The 22,988-nt window shown below is 44.6% G+C and overlaps 2 protein-coding genes across 2 annotated transcripts in view; both read right to left on the reverse strand.

Annotated features, from left to right (window-relative positions):
- Window positions 1-2,363: 2,363 nt before the first annotated feature.
- Window positions 2,364-13,564, reverse strand: BNIP3L (BCL2 interacting protein 3 like). The gene is made up of 6 exons (XM_050325817.1): window positions 13,341-13,564; window positions 9,110-9,296; window positions 8,564-8,636; window positions 7,198-7,301; window positions 6,278-6,427; window positions 2,364-5,594 (listed from the first exon to the last, which is right to left on the reverse strand). Exons 1-6 carry the CDS (start codon window positions 13,435-13,437, stop codon window positions 5,546-5,548), a joined length of 660 nt encoding a protein of 219 aa, XP_050181774.1. The 5' UTR covers window positions 13,438-13,564; the 3' UTR covers window positions 2,364-5,545.
- A 4,641-nt stretch (window positions 13,565-18,205) lies between these two features.
- The window catches only part of PPP2R2A (protein phosphatase 2 regulatory subunit Balpha), a 29,228-nt gene continuing 24,445 nt past the window's right edge, over window positions 18,206-22,988 (reverse strand). The window contains exons 5-10 of the mRNA XM_050325711.1: window positions 22,566-22,678; window positions 22,143-22,320; window positions 21,368-21,532; window positions 20,671-20,840; window positions 20,075-20,166; window positions 18,206-19,207 (exon numbers count right to left, since the gene is read on the reverse strand). Coding sequence (XP_050181668.1) covers window positions 18,928-19,207; window positions 20,075-20,166; window positions 20,671-20,840; window positions 21,368-21,532; window positions 22,143-22,320; window positions 22,566-22,678 — 998 coding nt within the window. The 3' untranslated portion in view covers window positions 18,206-18,927. The remainder of the gene's footprint in view (window positions 19,208-20,074; window positions 20,167-20,670; window positions 20,841-21,367; window positions 21,533-22,142; window positions 22,321-22,565; window positions 22,679-22,988) is intronic.

Here is a 22,988-nt window from a genome sequence, read left to right on the forward strand (position 1 = left end):
GGAAAGTGTTGTTAAACATTGGAAGGGGCTGCCCTGGGAGGGAATGAAGTCTTCACCCCTGGAGGTGTCCAAGGAACAGCTGGATGTGGCACTCAGGGCTCTGGGGAGGATCAGCCACAGGTTGGACCTGATGGTCTGGGAGGGCTTTTCCAACCTCAGTGATTCCACGATGCTGTGATTCCGTGTTCTGCTTTTCCCTGGATAACTGGGAATTAACTAACTCTCAGCACAGAGAAACCAAGCCCAACATCAGACCAGGGCAAACTGCAGTGCTACAAATCAGGACTTTCAAGTGCCTTCTATGTTCCCACCACATCCAGCCCCTGCAGCTCCTGTCTAGGAGGAGACACAAGAAGCTGTTTGGGAGCTGAAGCTATCAAAGTAATTTATAGGGATTTTTATTTCACCTTCATCACAAGAATATCTGAGCTCTGTGTAACTCTCACACACTACAAGGCTTTAATTCTGACTTTGCTAAGATAAAGCTGAAAAATCCACCTCCGGGTCCATCTTGCTCTTCCTGGCTCTTGACAGGAACTTTTTGTTCCCACCTTATCAGCATTTACAAAAAAGTATCTGTATTTTCACAAAGATTTCCTGCAACTGGAGCTGACTGGATAAGCCCAGGAGCAGGAACACCCCGTTCCTGCCCAGCCCACAGGGGCAGAGGCTCCTTCAGACCTCCCTGCTGGGGGATGGAAACCGAGCTCCAAGAACCTGGGTGTCATCCAGCACCACTGGGAGGGAACACTGCCCACAGAGCACCCTCAGGCCCTCAGCAGGGACACCTTCCACTAGCCCAGGTTGCTCCAAGCTGGCCTTGGACACTTCCAGGGATGGGACAGCCAGAGCTGCTCTGGGAATTCCATCCCAGCCCCTCCCCACCCTCACAAGAAGGAATTCCTTCCCAGTGTCCCATGTTACTCTACTCTCCTTCAGCTCCAAGCCATTAAGAGCACTTTAAGCTGTAGGACTGTTCTTTTTTGTTATATACACCAAAAAAAGGTATTTTCTGGCCTTAAAACTCACTGATTTCTCCTTGGGCAACAACGAGCCAGTCAAGCAAAACTGCACCGCTACAGAAGCCTCTCCACACCAACTCCCCAGTCTTAGCAGGGAAGTGTTAGGAAACAGTTCTTTAAAATAGAAATAGTTCTTTAAAATAGAAAATGCCTCTTCCCATCCTCTCAGCTTCCTGGCAGCAGCTCAAGGAGTTAAGTCATGTTTGGTGTCCCTGATGGCAAAGCTCCCCTCGCTCTCCCCCTAATGTCGGGACTAAGCCTGGCTGAGCGAGCCGAGCTCAACCACAGGGAAGGGGAACCCCTTTGGCTTTCCCCTTCCCATGTGCATCATTTGGGCTGCAGGAGGTTTTTCAGGAGGACTTTAAAGTTTCAGCGTTGTTTTTAAAGTGCTGGTTGAACTGCAGGGCCCGGCTGAGGAATCCTCGTGGTTTGTTTTGGGTAAGTACCAGGCAAAGATCCCACAAACACTCTTCATTTTTAGAGAGACTTCTCACCTGTGTGCTCAACACAAATGTATAAATAATGCTTTGACAGTGAAACAATTCAAATTCTGATTTTTTTCCTTGCAGTCAAGCTTAAAACCAGAGTGTAAGCAGGACACAACATCCCATCAGTAACACGGGAATAGTGAACTTTAACACCCTGCACCTGGAGATTTCCCCCCAGTCCAGGCAGAAAAGGAACTTTCCCAGAATTTAAGGGGAAATAAAACTTCTTGGTGCTGGTTGCAGAGACACCACAGAGCTCATCTACCCACCTACAACAGATGATCAACTGAGCTGCTCTAAATTAAACACACAAATAAATCCCTTTTCTTCAGCCTTTACTTGAACACTCCTGTACTGGAATGAAAAGAAACTTGAAGAGTCCTCAACTCCATCAAAACGTGATTTATAATAATAATAATAACAATCTCAGTGCAGGGAAACTGCTGCCTTATGCAGTATTATCTTGTATTTATTGTTAATTAGGCTTTGAAGCACAGAATGGATTTTTGTCCCTGCAAACCCACTAAATAAATGGGTTTATCTCAGTTGGCTGCAAAGGAAGAACCTGCTCAGCACCCCCCACAAGCCCTACTCAAAATTCATGCCTAAGTCCCAGACGTTGAAACTTTCTGAAAGTAGGGTTTATAATTTTATCTTATTCCTATGAAAAAATAATACCAAAAAAATGCCATTTTCACAAAGTTCTGGATGTAAACATTAAAAAAATATGAGAGAGTAATTCAACTGGGCAGCAACAGGATCAGAATGGGGAAATTTCCTACCAGGAATGAAGAAGTCTCCTCGTGATCCTCCAGGTAAACAACCCCTTGAACCAAGAACATGGAGCCAGATGAACAATCAGGGTTTGTGTCCCTTACTCTTTAATCTGCAAATTTAACAGAATGAGGGGAACAGAAGAGAAATACAAGGGGTACAACAGAGTCCACCAGTTACACAGAATCTCACCAATCCCACTTTACATTTCATTTGCCACTGGAATATTTTTGTTTCCAGACTTTTCCTGGGCAAGGGGAATATTTTTATGAAGTGCTTCAGGTCACTAAAAATAATAATAATAATAAAAAACCAAACAAACCCAAGCAATCTTTCCAAAAAAAAAAAAAAGATTCCCAGTCTCTAAACAGCAGCTTTTTGGAACATAAAACATGATACAAAACTATCCTGTAAAAAAAAACCAACAAGGGAAAAGAAGAGAAAGAAAAACCCAGGGAGGTGCAGCACGAAGCGATTTCAGACAAGCGTTTTTTTTTTTTTGTGAGAGCTTTTTAATGGCACAAAATGTTCATAATAAGCTACAACTTATACATGTAAACTGTAGATAATGTTACAAAGTGCTAACTAATTTATGAAGAATGCATAATCACTTTGGCTCAGTTAACTCCAATATCTCAATTAAAAAACAACAACAACAACAAAAAGAAAAAAAGAATGGCTAACAATCTTCAGCTTTTCACTTGTGGAAACGGTTAAGTAGAGATGCCACTTGCTGCAGTTAGGTCAGCCTGCTGAGCTTCTCGTGTGTGTGCGAGTTTATGCGGTTTGTTTTGTTTTGTTTCTTGATCCTATTTACAAATAGTCGAGGCCAGGTAAGAAAAAAACGAAGCCGAACTCGGTGTGGTTTTTTTTGTAGCTTTTTTTTGTTTTTAAAGTTTTTTCCAAAACTGTAAACAGGTATAAAGCTTCTTTTTTTTTTTCTTTTTTTCTTTTTTTTTTTTTTTTAAAACAACATTTATCTTAACAAAACTTCCAACTGTGGGGAGTTGAACCCCCCCTTTTTTTTTTCTTCAAACGATGCAACAACGATCTGTTGCTGTTCGTTGTAAAACTCCCAAGTTGGGGCCTTTCCTCCAGAGCTTATTTATTTGTCAGTAAATACTGCAGTGTGTCCCAGCGAGTGTTACAGTGACCTCAGCTCTAGTTTGCACAATTTATACTTCTTTTTTGGGGTTGATACTCCAGCCACAAGCTTGCAATGTTATTTAGCAGACAGCCTGAAGAATTAATTCACAAATGGTGTTGTTTTTTTTTTTTTTCTCTTTAAAAAGTACTCCCTGCTTAGTAAAAATCTGGTTTTCCCACTACTCCAATTTCCGTACAAAACAAGGTGCTGTGTTAGAACTGAAAGGGTTTCAGCCTTTCTGCCCTCCCCTGGTTTTTAGGGCTGTAAAAACGAAGTGCTTGGTGCTCTCTAAAACACTTCCCCCCTTCCCTCCCCCACCTCTGGGTGAAACCCAATCTCCAGCCTGGAACAAATACACACTTGGAGGCAACTCAAGTGCCACTAAAAGGAAAAAAAAAAACAAACCAAAAAAAGCAGATTATTCCAGAGAATTTGTTGTTAGGCTGCCCTGTCACCCCCAAAGCATTGTCTGACAGCATTCAGAAATAGAGAATAAAGAGAAATACACTTTAGCAGTGGGTTCATACTTCACTTTTTTTACTTCCTGGGAGCTAACTAAGTTTTTTTTTTTGTAAACCACATCTCAGCTGGGCTTTAGCTTCTACGCATCAACTGGTTCAAGCAATCACTGCTCTATCAAAGAATCAACTTATTATAAAGTCTGATGCAAGCAAACAATTAAAGGTAGCTGTTCTCTCCAAACTGGCTGACTAGATTTCTTTAATCTTCTACAAATCAGCCAACTAAAGTTTTTCATTTCATTTTTTTGCTAGTCTTAAAATTAGCATTGGTTCCCTAAATACTTAGTATTAAAGTCTATATCATATTTTTTTTTTTTTTTGATATATTCATATATATATATATAAAAAGAGAAGTATTCTATCCTCCAGAGTCATGCTACATGTCCTGAACTCCAATAAAATCTGTTTAAGGACACGAGTGTCCCGATGCTTTGTAACAATTTGGTACTAAAGCTTCACATTTTGAAAAGAAGTGTCACCCAAGGAGGACAAGGCTTAATCATGTTCCCTAAGATAAAAGTTCAACGACATCAGTGAGGGTCTACCTAAGATGAGACACCACGAGTGACTTTCAGGTTTCCAAGTATCCCCAAAAAGGAGATTGTACAGTAAACAACGAGAGGAGATATCGGAAAAAAATTCATCTGCAGAAGACATTCCAGAGCTCCCCGACTTCTGAACCTTTCATGCAACCTTGCAGGATTGTCCCCCTTCGTGAGAAAGCAAAAAACGAGAAATCAAACGTTTTCTCGCTGGAACTGCCATTTCATCTGGGTTGTAAATGGTTCCACAACAAACAAGAGTCATTTCCTTTAACACATAACTACACCTACAGCTGTTGGGTTTTTGCCTTAATTCGAAACTACTTTTCAAAGGAAAATTCCACATTTAAAATTTCCCCTTAAGAAAACAGGTTAAGGAAACGGAAAAAAAAAAAAAAAAAAAATAAAGTCTTCTTCACATGCAAACAACGCAATTTTTTTTTTTCCTTTTTTTTTTCCTAATATTTTTTTTCTAGGTATCAGACAGGTTTTTTTTTCCTACGAGGAACAAGGAGCCGACTCCATAGAAAAGACGAGATTACAACAATCACCTAATATTAAAATATGCCGATGGATTTAGCTGTCCTACTCGCAAATTGACGCAGTCTCTTTTGCCTCCTGCGAATCAAAGGGTGCCCGTGAGCCAATACAAGGGGCCAGAGTGAACCGGGGTTTTATTGCCAGTGATTTCTTAAGTTTTTTTGTGTTTTTTTTTTTATTCCACAACCAGCTGGGAACAACTCTTTGCCACCTCAATCAGCCAACTTCCTCGCAGAGAGGCTGTGCCATCACCAACGCTCCCAGGAGTCAGGAGAGGAGGGGAACTTGCTGGTGGCGATTTGGCGCGGAGAGAGAAGCCCTTGCAACAACGGGAGACACGTCGGGAACTTCCCCGCTCGCCGAGCGGGCCCTGCAGGCCAGGGGGGCACGGGGGGGACAGGGGACAGCCAAACACCTCGAGAGTCCCACCCCACAGCCAGGCCCGGGGAGGGGAGGGCGGGGCAGGGCATGCTCGGGGTGGGCTCGGCGGGCTCGAGGAGCCAGCGGGGCCTCAGTAGGTGCTGGCGGAGGGGCTGGTCAGGCGCTTCCCGATGTAGATGCTGCAAGAGAAAAAACACAGGGAGTGGTTTTGATCCCGGGAATGATCCCTGGGATGGGGATTTTTTACTGATTTGCTGGGTTTGGTGATTATTTAGGTTTGTATTTTTAAGGCTGAAGCGAAAGAAAATTTAAATTTAATTAGTTTATATTGTACAGGTATGTATTTCTGTATTTAGACACTTTATATATTTACACATATTATTATATATTATATCTTTTATATATTTATATATTTTATATATTTATATGCAATACAGAAATATGCAATTACATATTCAATATTATAAATATAAATATTTATATTTATATAATAATATATAAATATAATAATATAAATATAATACAAATAAATATTTTATTTGTATATATTTATATGTTGTATATTATAATAGATCGTCAACAATATAATGTATTTATATATATTTTATTTTTATATTTATACATTATATTATCCTAGATTATCAATATAATACTTCAATAAATGTATGCATTTATATATTTATACATGGTGTATAATATAACATATTATCAATAATATATTATGTTATCATTTACTAACATAACTTTATACTACCTCGAGTGAGGGGCAACAATCTGCCCTAGAAAAAGCCCTTTCCAGCAGGACCTGACCAAAAGCAAAGCCACAGGCAAAAGTTGAAGGGAGAATTAGCTCGATACTTACCCTAATCCCAGAGCCAAAACATGAGATATGAAGAGAGATGGAATGAAAACCTTAAGAAACTCTGCGGAGAAAATGCCACCTTTTTTCATTGCTCCACTTTTTCTCATACTTAGAGACACTGAACGTTTGGGATGTCTGAAATGGAATTCCCTGGAAGAAGGGGGGGGGGGGAGAGAAATTCAACAAAATTCTTTTTATTTTCTTATATATTTTTTTGCACAGATCTTTGTAGGAACATTTTTATGGGGTTTTTTTTTTGGTTTTTTTTTTTTTGTTTTTAAAGTACAAAGAGCTAGAGATCAAAGATCCCTTACAGAGAGCAAGGAATCAAAGAGAATTATAGGAGGGATTGTGGAGAGACCACTTACACAGACAGTATAGACACAAAGGGAGCAGGAGCTGAAGAGAGAGGTAGGTCCGAGAGAGGGAATTTCAGGATGTGATTTGTTAGCAAGAGCCTCATTTTTTGTTCCCAACAGAGATACAGAAGTCTCTATTTTAATAAAAGAGCTTTGCACTCAAGGATCTCAAGGTTTCCCCTTCCGTGGATGAACATTACATATTTTACATAGAAAGAGAAAAAGGGACAGAGAATTTAGGAGACTTGCTCAGCACTCTTCCACTCAAAAAGCCAAAACTAAATCCCATGAATCCCAGCTCCAAGCACCCAGCTCTCCCAATAACTGCAATTTTGTCAAGAAACCCTGTAATCAGCTTGCTGTGGATTTATGTTACTTTCAAATAATTCCGTTGCTATTAAGATTTTCACACTCCATTGTTTTGATTTTTTTGCACCTTCTCCAAAGAGAAATCGATCTTTCCCTAAAGTGAACATGTCTGGAAAGCCAGAGTAACTCCTCTCCTTCCTCTATTAATTAGAAAGTATTAATATTCATTAAGAAAAGCAGAGTTTAACTCACTTGGGAGGAATGTTTTCAGGCCTACTTGACCAGTCTGACACCCAGTCTGCACTTTTCTTCAAAACTTCCAATTCTTTCTCTCCTTCTGCTGCTTCTTCTTCGGACTGAAAACACACAAGGGACAAGCCTTTTAACACTCAATTAGCTCCTCCTCGGGGTGTTGAACTGAGAGTGACAATAACAGTGGTAAAATGATAAGAACCAAATGGTGGCACCTGATAAACCACCAAGTGTTCCTGGACTGCTGATTGTAGAGAAGAGATTTTGTTTTGCTAACACAGAGTCAGTAAACCACAAATTTTTATTGCTACATCCAGGATTTCCACATCATTGCAAGCTCTTTGTTTAACAACAACAACAACAAAAAAAGGATTATTTTACCCCTAAATAAAGCAGAACTATGCAAAAAACCAAATTATTTATACATGGAAAAAAACATTGGGTGGATGGCATTCCATTTCAAGCTCACAGAACATGCCTGAAGCACAGAAAGTCCAATAAAAAGGTTTCAAAACCAGTATTTTGACTTTTTAAACGGTGCTATTAGTAATTTGGAATTTATATCACTTGCAACTAGCAGCTGGTGCTGAATGCAGTAGGAGAAGGCAAGCACTCACTATAATTACATGATCCAAACTTTTAAATCATTAGATGCAAATGTTACCACGTAGGGAAAAACAATAAATTAAGACAGACTTTGGCACAAACTCCTCCTTAGTATGAAAACAATTGGCTGAGTGACTCTTATTAAAAGAAGATAAACCACTTACAACATTAAGTGGGAAGCACAGCAAAAGCAGGAGTGCCCAACTAGGACAGTCACAAGTGAGATGCAGAGCTCACCAACACCTTCCTTCGGCTCGTTCTGGCTCTCAGGGCAGAACTGCACCAGTCCCAGCTCTTTGACAGAATTAAATGCAAGGTTTCACTCTTCCAGGAATGCTTTTTATTTGTACTGCTGAAGACAGCAAATTCTGTGACACGATCAGACTAAGAGTTGGGCATTGGTCTGCTCTCAGTTGTGGGGTGGAGATTACTCACTGTCATGTGAGGGAGTGCACAGCAATCACTGAACACCCTCCAGTCTTGGGCACAACTATCAACATTTAAGCCCAGGTGTGACAGCCGGTGTTACACAGTAACAGGACTGCTGGGAAAAAGCATTTCTCAGCTGCACAGATGGAGCCTTGTTCTCCCCCTCACTCCAAAGCTACTCATCTCTAAGTCAGATTTGAAATAACACCAAATATAAGTCTTTTCACATCACAAAGGCCTTGCTCTACCCCTCGAGTCTACCTCGAACATCTACAACTTACAAACATACATTGAAAAGTGAACACGTTTTAGAAGTTAATGAAGAGAATACCTGAGAACTACTGTCTTTACTTGTGTGCATTTCCACATCAAAAGTTATCTGTCCATCATCTTGAGGTGAAGGGCTGGAGAAAAATTGATTTCGTTATGTCATTTTGCCAACTAAAGAACCATCACTTTGCCAACTGAAGAATCATTATGTAGATAAATGCCAGCTGAGTCATTCCCACATGCACCTCTGCTCAGTGCTGAGTTACAGACCACCCTTCACCCCCCAAACACCAGCATTAGAAAGTCTTCCAACATCCCCCACACACCTTTGCAGGTTTTTTGATCTTTACAATCCTACCTTTCTCAACAGACCGAAGGAAAGCAAGCACTGCCCAAAATTCCAACATCCACAGAAAAGCTGCAAATCCCTTCGTCCTTTTAGGGCACACTGTGAATTATACCTCTTTTTGTGGATGTGGGAATACCACAGTTACCATAAATTCCTTGGAATGCTGGAGCACAACCAACATCCCCCTGAGAAAAAGCTTCACGGCCACGGGACCAAAGGGATAAGGAACTGCTGGCAGAGCAGCAAACACTCCTTTACCTGTCACAGTGGGAACTACCTCTTGAGCTGCTCTGTCCTGACTCGTGCTGGGCATCCAGCAGGATCTTCTCCATGTCCCCATTGTGGATGGAGGAGGAGGAAGGGACGTGCTCCAGGCCCCCGTTCTTGCCGTTGCCGTTGTCGGTGCTGTTGCCGTTGCCGTTCATCTGCAGCTCCACCCAGGAACCTGCGGGGCACCCAAAGGTCACCTCGTGAACCAAACCCATCTCGGCTTTATCACCCCCCTGCCAGAGGGAAGCAGGGCCATGCTGAGCTCAGATAACACACGCTGCCCTCACGGAGCTCATCAGCACGTGCCAGACACAAGAGGGACAGGTCTCTTCCTCTCTCATCAACAAACACACCCCAATGGGCTGTTTGGGTGCTTCCAACCGCTGGAGCTGGTCAACAAAATGTGCCCTCTCTCCTCAGTTGTTAATACCTTCATCAGCCATGGTTTTTGGAGCTGCAGTTATCTACATATCACTCCATTAAGTCAGCCCACTCCCCTGTTCTGTCACTAAATTTTCATCCCCATGTGCAGCTTTACATTCTCCTTCCTCTGCTCCCCAAGGCCCTGAATCAACCCCTGTTTTTTTATGTTCATCACTGCCACTCTCAGGCCTCGAGTCAGTTTGCTTTGCCCTGGCCCAAACATGTCCTGTTCCACCATCACATTAACTCCACTCCCCCATTCCAACCATGGGAATCCCAAGGAAGGGGTTATTTCCTCACCCAGCTGAAGGACAAGCACAGCAACATGACATTAAAATACTTCACTGCTAATAAGAATTGAGGAGCATCAGAAATCCACCACTCCCACACGTCATAACTGTTAATAAATTCCAAGCCACCACTGCAGCCTCTTCCACCTGCCCCTTTCTTTTTATTTTCCTGAGCCAGGGAAAGCTAGATAACCTAAAAGCTCAGATTTACTGGTTTTCCCCTTTTATTTTAGCTATACCTATGGAGCATCCACGTGAGATTCAACAAGGAGCAAGAGTGTATGGTGGATGACCAGAGCATTCTATTATATCCATTCAAAAGAACATTATTTCCCTCATCAGTCAAATAATGATTTCATACATGTATATTAAGTCATCACAACTCCTATGTAATTCAATTTATGCCACCTAAAGGCAGATGCTTTCAGAGTTGGGGGACTTTTTTGTATTTGGTTGAGCATTTAATTTTTTAAAGTTTGGAAATCTTCATTACTGAGGTAAAAACCATCAAGAAAAAAACAAGCCTAAAGATACAACAACTCAAACAACTTTTTAATCATTATTTGTACAAGTTACAATTTTAACACTGATCTTTGACTTATGCATGATGCCATTACACTGCTGACCATGCTCTGAGCAGTCCTGGTGGTTCACAGCCTGGTTTCCCCAGGCTGTATCCACAAACAGGGAATTTTGGGAGTGCACAGTCAAGCTCTGGGCTTTTCAGATAATCAAGTGTTAACTGGGAAGAGGCAGCTTTGCCCAGTCAGCATCACCCAGAGACCTTGTTATTCCACATTCATGATGAAGGCTGGTGTCTAAATTTCAAAATAAAAAGGCCAACCTAGAATCAGGAAGGTTGATTTGCACCTCCACAGCAAGAAAAACACCTGCACACCTGCAGAAAAGCAGGCTGGTCAGAAGTCAGGTCAAAAAAGCTCTGTGCTCCCCACAAACATTTTGGGGCAGGGAGCACCCACTGGGAGAATTAAAATGCTCAGGGTCTGGAAAACCATCTAGGATTAAAAGTGAGCAGTGAGGATAAATAACGTGAGAAAACAGAGGGCAAAGGAAGATGATCAGAAAGTGGTCACTGCTGCTGTTCAGACCCCCCACAGCCCCTCAGATCCTGCCCAAATCAACCCTTTCGGGATTTCTCCCCCCCTGCCTTTATCTAAAGCACCCCATGGCAGGAAGCAAACCCAAATTACCCAGTGAGTAAAGAGTGCCAGGGAGCAGGAGGAGCCCACATGAGGAGCAGCACGTTCCCAGCTGACCTCACTGGGAATGACTCAAAATCCATTCAAGGAAGGCCAATCTGCCATCGGGCTCAAACACGCTCCTACTTCCACTGGCACTCAACTGCTCTGGGAGAGGGAGCCAGAGAGCCCCAGCAGCCTCAAAGGCTCAGGAGAGGGACACAAATCCCTGTTCCTTTAAAAGGATAGGCAGGAATGTATTAAAAAAAAACAAAAACCAAACAACTTTTATATGAATGGTATTTTTCTCCGAATTTTGTCTATGCTCCATGGCTAATCATTTCACTATGAACTGACTTAATTCCATGTTTCTTCTCTAACTGGTGACCTGTTTAAACAACAGGAGCTAAACGTGCTGGGGCAAAAGGGTCTCACTGTGTTTATCCCTCTGTGATTTCACTTGGGTGGGTGTGGTGGATGTATCAGCAATTATATTCCTGTATACATTTCAGACATATAAAAGAATTCCAAAAGCTCACAAGAAGTCTGATGCATGGTCAACCTGAACAAACTTACAAATATCACTTTTACAGTGAAGTAGAACATGAAGAAAAAACAAAGAAACAAAAAAAAAGAGGGAAAGAAAAAGAAAGCCAACCAGACTCCCATAATGGTAATTATTAAACAGATTTTCCATGACAGAGATAGATGAGCTCTTGCCTATGATAGCATTTCTTCTTCTTGTCAATATGTAACAGAGTTTTATAATAATTAAAATACAGGAAGCATCTAGAACTCCAAGAACAAGCAGGTTTTTCCCCTCCCTCTGTGAACCCAACAAAGCACAGGTTACCAGTTTTATTCCCAGCCCTCCTGCCCTCCGAGTGCTAAGGGATCTCTGGATAAAAGGCCCCAAACACGCACAAATGACAGGGGGAGCACAAAATGAATAGGTGTCTGAGCTCATTAGCCTGAAAAGGGTCACTGAAGAGCTGAGATAATGGCAGAGAGCACTGCCACCAGAGCACTGTGCAGTGGCTGCACATCTGAAAGCAGCACTGAGCCCGCGTGGGGCTGGTGTGGGGGGCACAGACCGTCCAACCTTTTCAAACCTTTCCTTGTGCCCACCCCTCCAGCAAATCGCTGAGCTGGGGGAGCCTCCCAGGCTGATCCAGCAGCGAGATCTCCGTGGGCAGATCCAGCCCCGGCTTACAGAGCTCTTGCTGCTCCCACCTCCCAGCAGATTAACGTGTCCCACACCAGCAGAAAGGAAACATTAAATCACAGAAGCCTCGAACGCGGCAATTCCTCAAGCACGTCGCGCCTTTGACAGAGAGAGATTGTTATCCGGGCATAACAGGCCTGAATAATTTTGCCAGAATTACCCTGTTTGGCTCGGGGAACACCGTCCGAGCTGCCCCGGTTCTCAGGAGATGCCACAGCACAATGGCAGCGTTACGAAACGGGCACACTTTTATTCCCCCTTCGCACAATCGCCCCCTGAGTTACGGGAAAATCAACCAAACCCCGCGCATTTCGCGGTCAGCTTAACTCCACTGTAAACCACGGAGGTAACAGTTAATCATTAATGCTATTTATTCACCCCTTCGAGTGCAGTATTCTTTATAACCAGACGGAAGGACACACGGAAAGAGCCGTTTAAAAAGAAGGAAAGCATCCGCCAAGCAAGTGGCAGAAGCCTACATGATGTGCCTCGCTGGAGTTATCCCGGGAACAAAAGGATGCAGCAGAGCAGCTGACAGAGACGCCGGATATAGAGGGGAACAGCTCACGTCAGTGCTATTGACTCAGCCACTGAATAAACTCATTCCCACAGCCGCGCTCCTCCCCCTTACCCCGCTGTATCCCCATCTTCGCTGCTCGGGTAAACTCCGCGGGGCTCGCTCGGGGTACGAGAGGGGGGTCTCGCTCCCCCTCACAGCCCGCCGTGAGGGGTCGGTCGGGCCGCCCCTCCCTCAAACCCGCTTTAACCGCCCCAGTAAGAACCGCGAGGCCCCTCCGCTTTGCCGGGCCGCGCATCCGGCGGCCCCGCAGGCCAAGAGTCGGGGACGGCTCCGGGGATCCCTCAGAGCCCTCCGGGGACCCCTCAGAGCCCCCCGCGCTCCCCTCAGGGACCCCCCGCCCGCCGCCGCCGCCGCTTTTATACCCGCTCCGCCGCCGCCCATTGGCCCCCGGCGGCTCGCGCGGCGCGGCCTCCGCCAATGGCGGCGCGCGGGGGTCGCGGCCCCTCGGGGTTTTCCCCCCGCGCCTTCCCCTCCCCGGCGCCATTTCCCGCCCCGCACTCACTGTTGAGCCCCGGCTCGCCCTGCGTCGCCTCGGCCGGCGGGTTGTTGTTGTTGTGGTGCTGGTGCTGCTGCTGCGGAGGCTCCTGAGGGCTGGACATGTCGGCGAGGGGCGAGCGGAGGGGCCGCTGTGGGGGCCGCGGCGGCGACGACAACGACAACAACAACAACAAGAAGCACCAAAGCCCGGGGCTCTCCCGTTCCGGGGCCCGGCCGCTCTCCCGCCCCGCCCCGCCCACAACGCCCCGGCCGCGCCTGCGCGGGCGCCGCTCCCCGCCCGCCCGCCCTCCATGGCGCGACCCGCGGCCGCGCACGTCCCGCGCGTGCGCAGGGCGGGCGCTGAGGGGCGGCGTGAGGGGAGCGGGGGGAACAGCGCCGATAAAAGAGTTATTTGTTGGGTAAAAGCGTTCCCCTCGCCGCCCCGCCACCTCCCCGGGCGCTTCCAGTGTTTAACCGACCCTTCCCAGCGAGGAGTTTCCACAGAAACCCAGCCTGAGCCTCCCCCCGGCTCAGCTTTGAGGCAGTTCCCGCTCCTCGTCCCTCCCGGCCCTGCGTTCTCCTGACGACAGAGAGCCGGCGGGAGTAACTTATTTAATAACGAGTTATTTCCTTTCACACCTTGACGTCACCTCGACTTTAAGGTTTATTTTGGAGGCCTAGGGTCTTTTTGGTGCAACTTAAGTCCCATCTCAAACACATATATATTTTTATACCATAAACTCCTCCCATCAGCAGCCACAACAATATAAGTTGTGTTTTTTAACATTACAGTACCCGCAGCAGGAGTTCAGTAACAGCGACGCTGTCAGACTGAAGCCACGCAGATACAACTCCATTTTTCGCTAAGAAATGCAAACAAATCACTTTATTTCTGTGCCAGAACTATTTCAGCCTAGAGAAAAAGCCTGTATGCCCAAGTGTCACACTCATCCTGTACTAGAATACCCATTTCAAATGGTTTTTTATCTTTATTTCTGCTAATGTTGGACATTTAAAATCCACCTTTTTTAACACCACTGATTTGACTGCATGCCTTGAGTGACAACAAAATACCCTGTGGAAAATCTGGATGTCTCTGGGATGTCACTGGGAGAGGATTAGCCACATGTAGCAAAAAGAAAGCACTAATTGAAGCCATTTAATAAAACGAGCTTACAGGTGGAAGGGCCACAGATACATCCGAGATTGGAGCCCGAACAATGAGCTACTTGTGATTTTTAAATAGAAAAACCCTGCCCAGGTAACCCAATCCCACTTGGCAGGCCTAAAATCACAGGCTAACAGGAGTGTTTGTCACCTCCCCCGTTCAGGAAGCGTTTGCCACAACACTTGTGGCATGAATATTTATCAGTCAAGTGGGACTATTAAAATTGGTGAGTCAGAAATAAATTGATCAAGATTATAGAGTGAGTCACTGCGGAGCCAGAAATAGCATTCACAAGGCCTGGACTTCTCAGCCCTCTGCTTGAACCACTCCACAGTGGTTCCTTGAGGCGTTTAAATGATGTAATTAATGTTTGTAAAGTAATTTGAATCCTTGGATGGAAAATGCTGCGACAATGGCAGGGTTGGAGGGACAGAAAACCACACGTCGATAGAGGAGAAACAATGGCCATAAATTCCTGGGAAGGGCTTTTTGTACTTGAGCGCAATAAAAAGGTTTTTCTTCCAGAAAAAAAAGAAAAATAAAAGCATTTAAGTTGATTGAAATGAAACAAGTATTAAGGCAGTTTATTTAACTGAGCTAAGCTAATCCCACTGTTTTATCCCACGGTTCCAGGGTGTTCTAAATGGTTGGAGAAGCTCTGGCTGCCCCATCCCTGGAAGTGGCCAAGGCCAGGTTGGAACAACCTGGGATAGTGGGAATTGTCCCTGGATAATCCTTAAGGTCCCTTCCCAACCCAAACCATTATAATCACACCATTATTACGTTTATTTCCTTAATTTAGCACTCCTGAATGCCAACCTGTCACAGCCCAGCGGCACCGAGGGCTCTTTGCCCTGCCCACCTGGGCTGGGCTCTCCCTGCCGCGACAAACGCGCCCTGGAAACGCTTTTCTTGGGTTCGATGTTTTCCGGGATTTGACATTTTATGGCAGCGTCGATTCCGGAGGCGACTTCAAGGGACAGCGGCCACACCTCGCGTTTTTCAAGCCTCCACCTCTTTTTGGTAACGTTTTGCCTCCTAGTGGAGATTCCCCGGCACAGAAAACCATCAGAAAAACAAACCAGCCGGTGTTGTTTTTTCCTGCTTGCAAAGGTTGAGATTATTAAAATGTAAGGGTGACATTCATTATGTGGAGAATTCACAGGTTTTATTCTCTCAGCTGGATCCCAGCAGAATCAAACACTGTTTTTTATTCCAGCCACGGCTCGTTTTTACAAACCCAAACCTTTCCACACCGGGTTAAAGAATGTGTTTGCCCTTAGCAAACATCAACAGCTCCAGCCAGCCACAATCATCACACGGCAGCCTCTTTCCCACCTCGACCCACTACACCAATCCTTCCCTCCACAATTCCACGGGAAAGGGCAAAAAGAGGCACCTTTTATTCAGTAAAAGCAGCCCGAGGGGAAGAGCTGAAGAGCAGCACACAGGAAATGATTCCCCAGCTCTGCTGTACCCAAACCCAAGATGACAATAAAAATAATCCTGGAAAAACATCAGTATTCCATCATCCTGCAGCCCTTCCCCAAGAGGGGCAGAACTACAGGTTTCTGCTGGACAGCATTAGCTGGGCTTGAGCCCTTTAGGCTGGTAATAAAAGAAATGGAATTTAAATAATAAATGCTGCAGTCCTGCCTCGGCAGAGCAGGAGGAAAGCAGGTGCTGCTGCATATCCAGTGTTTTCCAGGCATTTTCCAGCAGGGAATGAATGACAAATACAGCTGAGGGCAGTGACCCCAGACCCTCCTGCCTGGGACAGGAACAGGGGGCACCGTTCCACAGGCACAGGGAAGGGCCCAGCCCTTCAGAAACACCTCATGGAGAGGAGAGGGGCAGGGAAGGGGATAAAAAGCATCCTGACAAAGTGTATTCTCTGCAGACTTTTATTAATAAAATAGACGATTTACAGCATGTATCAGTGGACAGTGTGCTTAGAGAAATCTCGAGCTGGGTATTGTGACACCACAGGTGGGAGCTGGGCTTGGGGAGGAGAAATCAAACCTCAGATGACACCCTACCAACAATCCCAAAGCCCTGTCCCAGGCTAAGCCTTAAACCATCCCAGCAGGCCAGCTGAGGTCCCAGAGGAGCGCTGTACTGGAGTATTGCTCTAGGTGAATGCCCCTGGTCACTCTGCACCATCTGCATGTCCCCACACCTCTGGATCTGTGCTAGGAACCATCTCAGTGCATCCTTTGGGACGTGGGACAGCACAGCAGCCTTAGTGCCACGACTCTCACCTTCCCAAACCAGCAGCCTTAAACCCACAACCCTTCACCACACAGGTGAATTTTATCAGCTCTGATGCAAAAGCATCTCCTCACCTCTTCACCCTCCCGCTCAGATAAGGGATAAACCTTGGCCCTGAGCCTGTAAACACCTGTACACATGATTAACGTTACTCAACAGGTTGGTTCCTCAGCTATTAGTAAGTCTGGTTGGAGTAAAATTAGTCACATGCAGCAGGGCCCACGAGTTTATTCCCCCTCTGGGAAACAGCTGCTGTCCCTGGGGCAGTTCAGTTGTTTGTACAAGGCTAAGAGGTGAGGAGAAAGGTAAAACCCTTACAAAGGCTCTTGGTCAGGCATGCATGGTACAAGACAAATACTGTATTTAAGAGAACCAGATTAATAAATAGCAGAGTTTTTACATTTTCAAACCACTGCACAAGGACTTGAGAGAAATTTAAAAGAGTGATTGCGAGAGTAGTCTTGTTAACAACTTCTAACCCAGCCAGAATTTTACAGCAGAAACAGTATCTCAGTTGACCAAATCATAAAGGCATTTTAATAACTACCTCTACCTAAGCCACAGAAATAATTCAATTATAGGTAACTGAAAAGTGAAAATTCTCCCAGTCAAGGTAAGTTCACTACTTCACTGAATATTTCCAGGAGGAATGAGTAAAACCTAAAAGCACAACGAGCAAAAATTCTCTTTTTAAAAAAAAACACCTCATGAGCCTGATAAAGCATCGACATCTAGTTCATCTTTGGATAAGCCTTATGTGCTGAGGAGTTCCACTCTCTCCCCCCACTACCAACACTGATTTCATGCAGCTTCTCCATCCACACGCCAGTGAACATTTCTGGGAGTTGGCCGAGCCAGAAGCGACACTTGCACAAGGTCAAAACCACATTTCCACTCGGTGACAGCAACGAAACACAGCCAAGTGGAGCAGCAGAAGGCAGGGCAGTCATTACCTATGAATCCCACTGGCACACACGAGCTCTGACAGCTCTCGACAAGGCATTCAAGGTACTTTGTCCCAAAACAAGGCATCAAAGGAACCAGGACGAGACGACACGTGAAGACATTCGGTCCCGTAACACACGGACTGGAAAACCTGCAGGTTCTATTCCCCTTCTGATTTAAGCAAAATTTTAAAAATTAAAAAAAAAAAATAAAAAAAAAGAGCCTTGGAGGACGCTGGAATAGGAGGTGAGTGCTCAGATCAAACACCTGACAGCCAGCGGTTGGTGGTGCTGAGATGGAAGTGCTCACAACACACGGGCTGGTGTTCTGGTCGCTCAGGTACCTGTGAAATCCCTCCCCTCTCTTCATTCCCAGGAGAAAGAATTAATACTGGTTAAAATCATTACAAAAAACATCATTTTATTTTCATGCATCTAAGGTAAAACACAGAGTATTTGTATAAAGAGGTAGATTAAAAAAAAAAAAAAAAAAAAGAAAACAGATTCTCCATTCTTTGTCACTTTTATTCAGTAGTTTTGTTTTTTTTTTTCCTTATTTTCTTTTTTTTTTTTTTTTTTGGTGCCAGACATGGCAAGGAGTGATTACAGTCAACTGTTTATTAAAACATTTGTTGCAACACAGACCCCCTTTACCACTGACCCCAAACGGACCCATTTTATGTGCTTTATTTTGTTTTGTTTTTTTTTTTCTATACACCACCACCAAGGCGAGGTGGAGGGGGACGAGGGGGAAGGGGGAGTCCAGGAGGCCAGAAGGAGGAGGAATGCTACAAGCCACAGCAAGAATGAGCTGTATTTAATAAAAAAAGGGGGCCACGAATGATACAGTAATGAGGTTACACAATTAAATCCCATAGCATGATTGAAGGCTTTCCCTGTGTCTGACGTCACCACAATGGAAGGCATAAAAAGTGGAGTAAACCGATGTTGAGACAGTCCAGTCTAGTCCATTAGGCAAGATGGTGCAAGTAGTCATTTAAATTAAAAAGTGCCCTATCCTCACCTAAATGGCTAGCAGGCATGGAGACAACAGAGCCACAGAGCCTTCTCCATGGAGCTATAAAAGTGTGTTGTCATATGGCACGTTTTTAAACACTGGAAAGGGGTGCCATAATGGACCTCACTCGCTTTTCCTTACAGGTACAAATGCTAGAATTCAACTATTTCAACTATGCAGGAAGTGACTCTTCAGTTTAGGAATGCCGACCCTAATTCATCTTGTCTTGAAATATATACAAGTTGTTTGTGGTGGCTACGGCGATGATGTTCTCCTTGGGGTGCCAGGCCGTGTGCAGGATCTTCTTGTTGAAGTCCAAGCTGTCGACGCTGATCTCGTCCTTCTTCCTCTTGCCGCTGGCGCAGACCTTGCGCGGCTTCAGCACCGTGCGGGGCTTGTTGTTCTCCCGGGAGGCCTCCAAGGTGATGTCCCGCTTCGTGTTCCTGTCGAACATCCTGAAGAAGTTGTTGTAGGAGCCTGTCATGACAATGCTGCGCGGGGAGAGGGGGAAGAATGGGAGACAGTCAGTGGGAATTCTGTTTTTAGCAAGTCTGAGGGTCACACACACAGCCTGGCCCACACCTGCTCCAGCCACAGGGCATGTTTAGTATATAATTTAATAGATATATCTTACATTTATTTCATCTACTATTATTCTACATATCATATAATACGTAACAAATATATTGCAATTAGATATAATTGTATAATTATCTTACATTATATACCTATATATTGTTTTATTATATATTATACTACATATTATACTATATATTATATATTATATAATTAATTATTTTATATATTTTATATAGAGAAATTCCTGCTTTTATCACCCCACTCGGATCACACCTTGTTACCCAAGTGGAAAGGAGGCACAGCCTCACCCACACCTGCTCCAGCCACAGGGAATGTTTAATATATAATTTATTATATAGATTTTATATATTTATTTTCATATATTATTCTGTATATCTTATAGATGCCATATATAATTTTTATTAGAGATTGTATACTTTATATTGATTTTAATATTATTCTATATATACAATATCTTATATATCATTTTAAAAATTCGATTAAAATATCTATAACTATATATAATTAAAAATAGTTTACATTACATATAAATCCATATTATATCATTTTGACAAGGCAGCTTAGAGGGGAAACACACCTGGATCCCCTACCAGGTCTGGGGCAGATTCTTACAGAGTTAAAAATCTGCTGGAGGACTAAAATGTTGTCCAGGCCAGTCCACGAATAAAACCAGCTATTTGAGGTCATGCTTCCAGTTGCCTGATTTAAGAATAACCTGGAAAGCCCTCAAGTGCCACAGGGAGAAGAACTGCACTTGCCTGTCCAAGCCGTTCCAGCAGCACTCGAACTTGTCGAAGATGCAATCGTTCTCATACAGCGAGCAGAGTTTACTCCTGAGGTATTCGTGCACCTGGAAGGGAGGGGGGACACAACCTGAGCCACTTCTCACTGACACACCTGCAAGATTAACTGCCCAGAGTCCCTTCCAAGAGCAAGGAAGTGCCTGGGGCTGCTCACCAGAGCTCCTTCTCCCAAATCAAACAGCCCAGCGCTTCGCAGGGGCAGCTCATTCTCTGCCAAGGAAATGTTTCACCTCCCGGTTTCTCCAGGAAATAAAGTCAACTGAAGACCCCATGGCTGGAGATGCCCCTTCCACATTCCCACTGGGTGAGGGGGAGGCTTTGTCAGCCCCAAACGTGGGTTTGGGCTCTGCAATCGCCCTGCAAGAACCCTGATCCCTCAGCAGGAGTGTGGGACCCCCAAACCTCATGGATGCTCTGCCTGGACCTACAGACAAGAATGGGACTTTGCCACCCCAAGACCACCAGCAAGGCTCAGCCTCTTTCAAGGTGTTAATTTCCATTTTTAATTTTAATTTTAATTTCAGGTTTCCTCCCTGATCTTCACCCAATACCTGGTACGTTTCCACAGGTCTGTTTTCCATATTTAAATCCCAGATCTTCACTGACAGATAATCTCTAGTCATCATATATCGACCACTATGGCTAAATTTGACATCAGATATGGAAGAGATGATTTCAGAGAAGAACGATCTGTTGCTAGGATCTTCTGGTTCTTCAAACACTGTGCAAAAAATGAGACAGGCATTTCTAGAGTAAATCTGTGTCTCTTCAATTCAAGATACACCCAAATTAGATGAAGGTTTTCTCAACAAGCTTTCCACGCTGAGCTACTCTGTGTTGTATAAAATAGCTTGGAGGGAGAAACCCTTATAATATAGTTGTCATACTCTGAAATTCATTTCACATATCAAGGTCAGGTTCTAAACAAGTGCATTACTTGCTAATATGTGAAATCTTCACTCACTTGTGCAAGATTTCCAGCATCAACTACAGAGCAAATGGTGTTTGCCTCTGAAGTCTGCAGTGTCTACACAGCCTCCCCAGCTGAAGCTGCTACTCATTTTATTCACTCCTTTGGCCAAATACGAATCTAAATTTAAGATTTATTTAGATTTTTTTTTTATACTGCAGAAATCCAATAAAAACACACACACACACACACAACCCTGCAGGGTTTAAAATCTTGGTTTGAGCCAACAGCAAGAAGTCCCACCGCACATGAGGCACTAAAGAGGGAGGACAACTCACACTTTGAGTGCCTGTCACAGAGAGCCGATGCCCTCATGTCACAGAGGCGGATGGTGCCTTTACTGCTGCTGTACACGAAGGTGCTGCAGCTGTTGGGGTGGAACTCGGCGGCCGTGATCACCTCTGTGAGCTCCTCCATGTTGGCAGGCTTGATATCTACGATGTCTGCAGCACCCTGATAAGGAATCTGCTCTGCTCTGCACAAGGGATTGGGGATTTATCGACTTGAAATGAGGGACCCAGTCGCAAACCAGGTGAAAGTTAACATCGACACGCCTGGCAAGCAAAATGGTAACATCACATTCTCCATCAGTCTGAAGTTAATTCTTCTAATAGCAAAACCTCCTTCGTTTCTGCTCCGCTGCAGCAGTAATCAGTTCTATGCTAGGGATTAGCACCCCAAGTTTTTTCATACAGAACTTAATTTTGCTGAAATTCTAATTCCACCATTAGGTTATCATTATAAAAAACACAGCAAAGGTTGCCCAGAGAAGCTGTGGCTGCCCCTGGATCCCTGGAAGTGTCCAAGGCCAGGTTGGAGCAACCTGGGCTAGTGGAAGGTGTCCCTGCCCATGGCAGGAATTAAACAATCTTTAAGGCCCCTTCCAAGCCAAACCACTCCCTGATTTCCTTGTGCTCTCCAGAAGCCCTCACAATTACCAAGGAGAAATAACAAGGAGAAAAACATGCTACACAAAACACTTCTCAGGCAAGGAAATAAAAACCCAACAGCTTTCCTTGTTCCCATCCCACCAAAACAGTGGCCAAAGGATACTGAAACTCCTGTCTGTGATTTCTAGGTGCCACAGGTTGATCCGCAGGTCGTCCGCGGACAAATACGTTTCATAATCGCTATTGATGGAGATGGAATTGATGTGATACGTGTGAGCGTTGGCAAATATCCTCCGGGGACTGGCTTCCACCATGAGGTCCATGGGCCTGAACACTGGCACCTGCAACACACACAGCAAGGCAGGTTGGAGGGGTGAACGCACCACGAACGTCAGCGCTGGAAATCACTGTCCTTCAACACACCCAGCTGGCTGAAATAGCTCAAAAGCACCTCAGAAGTAAATATTTCTGGGGGGAGGTATCACAGGAAAATTAAGGATCTGAGGGGGCAGTTCCTCCCTGGTCGGTGCTGGGGGAGGGAGAGAGGAATGACCTGGACGTGGCTGGTGCAGACAGAACGACTCACCCGTAGTGTTGTAACTGTAGTAGGATCCCTATACCGTCCATCTTCCTCCTTTAAATTATAACCCTCCGGTCTTTTGTCCCTTTCACTGATTTTCCATAACTTTATTGTTTTATCTAAAAAGGAAAAGAGCCACAGTTTTAAAATGGGAGCTGTGGCAGAGACACCAGTTGTCACTGCTGATGCCTTCGAACAAGACAAGGCCGCCCACGAGCACCAAAAAAGACAAAAATGCTGCTTGGGGAAAACAAGGCAAGATAAAAAGCATTTAAAAAACCTCCTCCACAGCTTATTCTTTTTATAAAAGAAGTTAGAGCAAGTTTCAGTTAGGACAGGGATTGTTGTGAATACTGTAAGCTCTGGCACAGGGACTCACATACACAGGTGTGAGCGGTGCTGGGTGAAGCCCCTGGGCTATAAAGCAAC

Source organism: Myiozetetes cayanensis, unplaced genomic scaffold (assembly GCF_022539395.1).
Source record: "Myiozetetes cayanensis isolate MyiCay16 unplaced genomic scaffold, myiCay2020 scf30, whole genome shotgun sequence".
Taxonomy (NCBI): domain Eukaryota; kingdom Metazoa; phylum Chordata; class Aves; order Passeriformes; family Tyrannidae; genus Myiozetetes; species Myiozetetes cayanensis.

Excerpts from the sequence above, each read along its gene's own strand:
- BNIP3L (XM_050325817.1), bottom strand. The coding sequence starts at position 13,437 with ATGTCCAGCCCTCAGGAGCCTCCGCAGCAGCAGCACCAGCACCACAAC. Across the intron at positions 7,302-8,563 it reads GTAAAGACAGTAGTTCTCAG|TCCGAAGAAGAAGCAGCAGA; the intron begins GTATTCTCTTCA and ends GTGTGTTTTCAG. Across the intron at positions 6,428-7,197 it reads CCTGAAAACATTCCTCCCAA|GGAATTCCATTTCAGACATC; the intron begins GTGAGTTAAACT and ends CCCTTCTTCCAG.